Source organism: Pinus tabuliformis, chromosome 1_2 (assembly GCF_031772625.1).
Source record: "Pinus tabuliformis cultivar Carrire ecotype Pingquan chromosome 1_2, CPIR1, whole genome shotgun sequence".
NCBI classification, from domain to species: domain Eukaryota; kingdom Viridiplantae; phylum Streptophyta; class Pinopsida; order Pinales; family Pinaceae; genus Pinus; species Pinus tabuliformis.
The window spans coordinates 86,187,714-86,191,943 of NC_142298.1; the positions used below are offsets into that span (position 1 = coordinate 86,187,714).

General features: G+C 34.7%; 1 protein-coding gene across 1 annotated transcript; it reads right to left on the bottom strand.

Moving 5' to 3' along the window:
- Nucleotides 1-818: 818 nt before the first annotated feature.
- On the bottom strand, nucleotides 819-2,729 carry LOC149204546 (glutathione S-transferase U17-like). Its single transcript, XM_089393311.1, has 2 exons — nucleotides 2,284-2,729; nucleotides 819-2,010 (listed from the first exon to the last, which is right to left on the bottom strand). Exons 1-2 carry the CDS (start codon nucleotides 2,623-2,625, stop codon nucleotides 1,642-1,644), a joined length of 711 nt encoding a protein of 236 aa, XP_089249437.1. The 5' UTR covers nucleotides 2,626-2,729; the 3' UTR covers nucleotides 819-1,641.
- Nucleotides 2,730-4,230: the final 1,501 nt, after the last annotated feature.

Below are 4,230 nucleotides of genomic sequence, written 5' to 3' on the forward strand. Positions count from 1 at the left end.
CTTATAATTTCCCAAGTTCTAGTTAAAACCGCTTTGGTTAAGTTGGGATGTATTTTCATTTTTTGTGTACACATAAGTATGTAGAGTAGGTACATGTTGGATGAAGAATTATATTTCACATCCAATAAGTACCCACTCTTCATACTTGCATACTTTTGAGTATATCCACGTCTAGAAAAAATTCAAAATAAATGAAACAACATGTTTGAATAGAAACCTAGTATTGCTTAAATAATTGAGAAATAAAGGAAGAGATCTTTATGCAAAATAAGGAAAACATTAAAAATATTATTACATCAAAATTTAAGAAAAGCTATGAAGAGATAAATACTTAGAAGGAAAATGAAAATTAATATACACTAATTTAGAATATCAAAAATATAGATATGGTTCTAACAAGTAAAGAAGAAAATGAACATTAACAAAATAATATCTGATTAGAGAGTTGAACATGAACATGATTTGTTACATAACCAACCTTCTAACACATCATATATATCTATATATATGTATGAAGCTTTCAATGGAAATGCTTTTTCCATTCATCTTTTTTTTTCTTTTAGAGTGTACATTAAATATGAAAAACATTACACGTTTTCCAACTCATAATAAATTATATGAAAATACATCTCTCAGATATATATATATATATATATATATATATATATATATATAATAATTAATTTTACTAATTTTAATTTAATTTATTTAAATTTTTTTAATATTTTTAATATTTTTTTCCTCTTTTCATCCAAACATATTTACATAAAAAAAAAGGAACAAGACAATAGACAATCTCCACCCAAAAAATACACTATGAAATAAGGTTTGTAGTGTATTATAAAACACAAAGATGAACATGTTGATGAGTTTTACCATCAACCTTTTATAGACATATTACAAGAATCAACAAACACGAGAACCATCTCATATTTTCTCTCCTTACTCTATTTTCTCTCCTTACTCTACAGTTCTATGAATGGTTCCTTTAATGTTTTTTTCACCTTCGAGACAGCATTGTTTATAGGAAGTCTTTAAACGCGACCTCTAAAAGTTTTGATTTATGTCCTTTTATATAACTTTCAGCACAAAACTTGATGGTTTGATGATCTTTTGATGCTTATTGACAGGAGCTCTACCTCTATGAGCTTACATAGCTAGTCTTTTACAGCTTATATAGCTAGTCTTTTTTCTTGTGGTCTTTTCTGATATATGAATACCTTTGTTACACAGGAACCCCTCCTTAAACGTGGGAAACTTGTTAGAGTGGTTCCTGCACTTCGGGAAGCTTTGGAATTGTATGGGAATTTTCTCTTTTCTGTGGGAGCTACAATGGCAGCTTGGAAAAGTTCCAAGAGTTTTGACAACTGTTTTTTTTGGAGTTCCCTAGTTCCCTGGGGTTGGGAAATACAAACATATAAACAAATATATTGAATTGTCCACAAAACATGAAGCTTTGTTGAAACCTTCCCAAAAAAAATATTTGTTTTATATATATATAACTATAATTAATATATATATATATATATATAAAACAAATATTATTTCCAAAACGACATCTACATGGTGACAACACAGAGGAGAACATCCATCGAAACATAATCTATCTTTCCTCGTTTTCCATGGCCGCCATGGATTCCCTTAATTGCCAGCAGGTGGTGTTGCAAATCCGACTCTCATGGCGGATGCAAATTCCAGCATCTTGGCTTCATCGGGCAAAACTTGTTTCACTCCATCAGCTTCCAAGAATCGTTCCATCCATGCACTTAACAGCGGCATCTTCTCTGGTTCTATCAAAACTATATTGGTCACCTTCTGGAGAATTTTGATCCATTGGGACCTAGAACCCAGTGCGATGTCAACTAAGCCAATCTCATCGCCTCCAAAATACGCTTTGCCGCTGGTTCGCAGAGCTTCCTCTAACCATAAAAGGTTTGCCACCAATTCTTCCACCGCTTTCTGTTGCTCTTCACCCCGCCGCGTGAAAATTCCTCGAATACTTGGACCCACCTGAATCCCACACCAAAAACTAATTGAAACTTTCAAGAACACAAATTGGTGATACCAATAACGAAAGTATCCATGCATTTCGATACAACGAGTTAAATTCACGATTTTGCCAAAAATTGTAAGTGGTATTTTAGCTCCCAAAATCTATTCGATTGAAAATAAATTAAATTGCTTCATCGTTAAGGAATTAAATTCATGATTTTGAGTAAAAACGTATTTTCAGATTCTAACCGCCCAAAAGAAACTTGCTCCATTAAAAATAAATTAAATTACCTTGTCGTCCACAAAAGCAACCCAGAAGCGCGCAATCGCTCGGTCATATGGATCTTTGGGCACAAGATTTGAGGCCTTCGTGTCCCATGTCTCCTCGATGTACTGCACAATAATCATGGACTCACAAACAGGTTTCCCATTGTGCAAGAGCACCGGAATCTTCTTGTGAATAGGGTTTGAGTGCAGCAGCAGCGGGCTCTTATTTTGCATGTTCTCTTCGATGAACTCGTAATGGATCCCTTTAAGAGCCAGTGCTATTCGAACCCTCACCACAAAGGGGCTTTGGCTCGTACCTAAGAGCTTCACTTGCCCTTTTTGTCCACAGTCCTCCGCCGCCGCCATTGCTTTGAGATGATAATTTAATGGCTGTCTCTCGGGCTTGCAGGTATTTGCCTCTGCTCTCTGTTATGCCATAGCTATTCCACTCTGTAGATAAATAGGCATAGCACAACCGATAAATGTAAGTGCTTCTCGTAGTGTAACGAGGACCACAGAAATTAGTAGTTCTAGTAGTTCGAAGTTCAAAAGGATATTTTTGATTTTTTCCATATCATCTATTCTACTATAAAAGCAAGTGCATAGAGGATTTTTTTTTATTAATTGTGATAAGTTTCCAGAATAGTTCATAAAATTTAAAAAAATAATCACCATTTATGTGATTCTTTTATTCTTATCAAATCATCAATACATTGGTAAGACATTTGAAAATTATTAAAAAAAAAAAACACTTTTATTAAGAAGAATTAAGAAAGTACATATATCTAATATGACAAGTCTTTTTTTATTGGAATACAAGAACAAAGGTCATTTCAATATCAAATGTCTTTACAAAAGTAGAAAAAAAACAGAGGAAATAGAGAGAAGTCAATTTAATAAAACAGAGTTGCCTTTCAAAACATCAAGATTCCTTGTCATTTATCAAAGTATTTCCAGATCGACATGATGCATTGAGGAGCACATGGAGAAATCTTTGAAGGGTCACAAGAGCACAAATGTGAATACTCAAATGTAGGAGAAGCCTCTACTGTAGAAGAAGTGTTCAAATGTTGATGTATCAGATTATGAAGGAATGCATTGGAAAAAGGATTGTTAGAGGATATGTCTAGGAGCAACACTGCAACCAGATTTCGAAAGAGCATTAGCCTCACCATTCTGGGACCTGTAGATGTGGGAGATGGATAGAGCACTGAAGAATTGCATCAGGGCATGAATTCTTTGTTTCCAATTTGAGAAAGAAGGAGCATCCAATTTGCAAATTACATTGGCCTATTTAATGATAGATTTAGAATCTCCAAAAACCACGAGAGCTCTAATATCAAGCCAGATAGTACAATGAATAAATCCCCAAAGAGGTAGGAGTTTCGCTTGAGTATTAGAGCCCAAACCGCAAAACCAGTGAAATTTGAAGTAAACTTCAGGACCCAAGTGTATAGCCATTCCACAATGACAAAGATTGAAGGAGGAAGCTCTATTGAAGAATCCCACTAGAAAGGTGGACCAAATTTTTTTAGAAGGATGGGAGAGTTTAGGGCAATAAATGGGGGAAGAGATGAATTTCCTGTAGTAAGCAGAGATCTTACTCCTAGTCCTCCAAATATCAGCCGAAGTCTGTTAAAAGATAAGGGCGTTTCTAGCATACCCAATACCCAAAAAGACATAAAAAGTTAGAGTCTGGTGATGAATATTATCCAAGGTCCACTCGTGAAGGCAAGTGACAATGTTAGATCAGTCCCATACCGCTTGAAGTTGAAGAGAATGAAGCATGAAGAGCCAAACTGATACAACAAATGGACAATTTAAAAACAAATGATGGATATTTTCATGCAGTGTCTGGCACAAAGCACATCTATTGGGCTCCTGGAATCCCTGCTTTGTAAGATTGTCCCAAGTCAACACTTTGTTCTGCACCACCAACCAGATAAAGCAATTGATTTTTAGAGGGATATT

Coding starts and splice junctions, on each gene's coding strand:
- LOC149204546 (XM_089393311.1), bottom strand. CDS start 2,625: ATGGCGGCGGCGGAGGACTGTGGACAAAAAGGGCAAGTGAAGCTCTTA. Junction 2,011..2,283: donor TTGCTTTTGTGGACGACAAG/GTAATTTAATTT, acceptor TGTGGGATTCAG/GTGGGTCCAAGTATTCGAGG.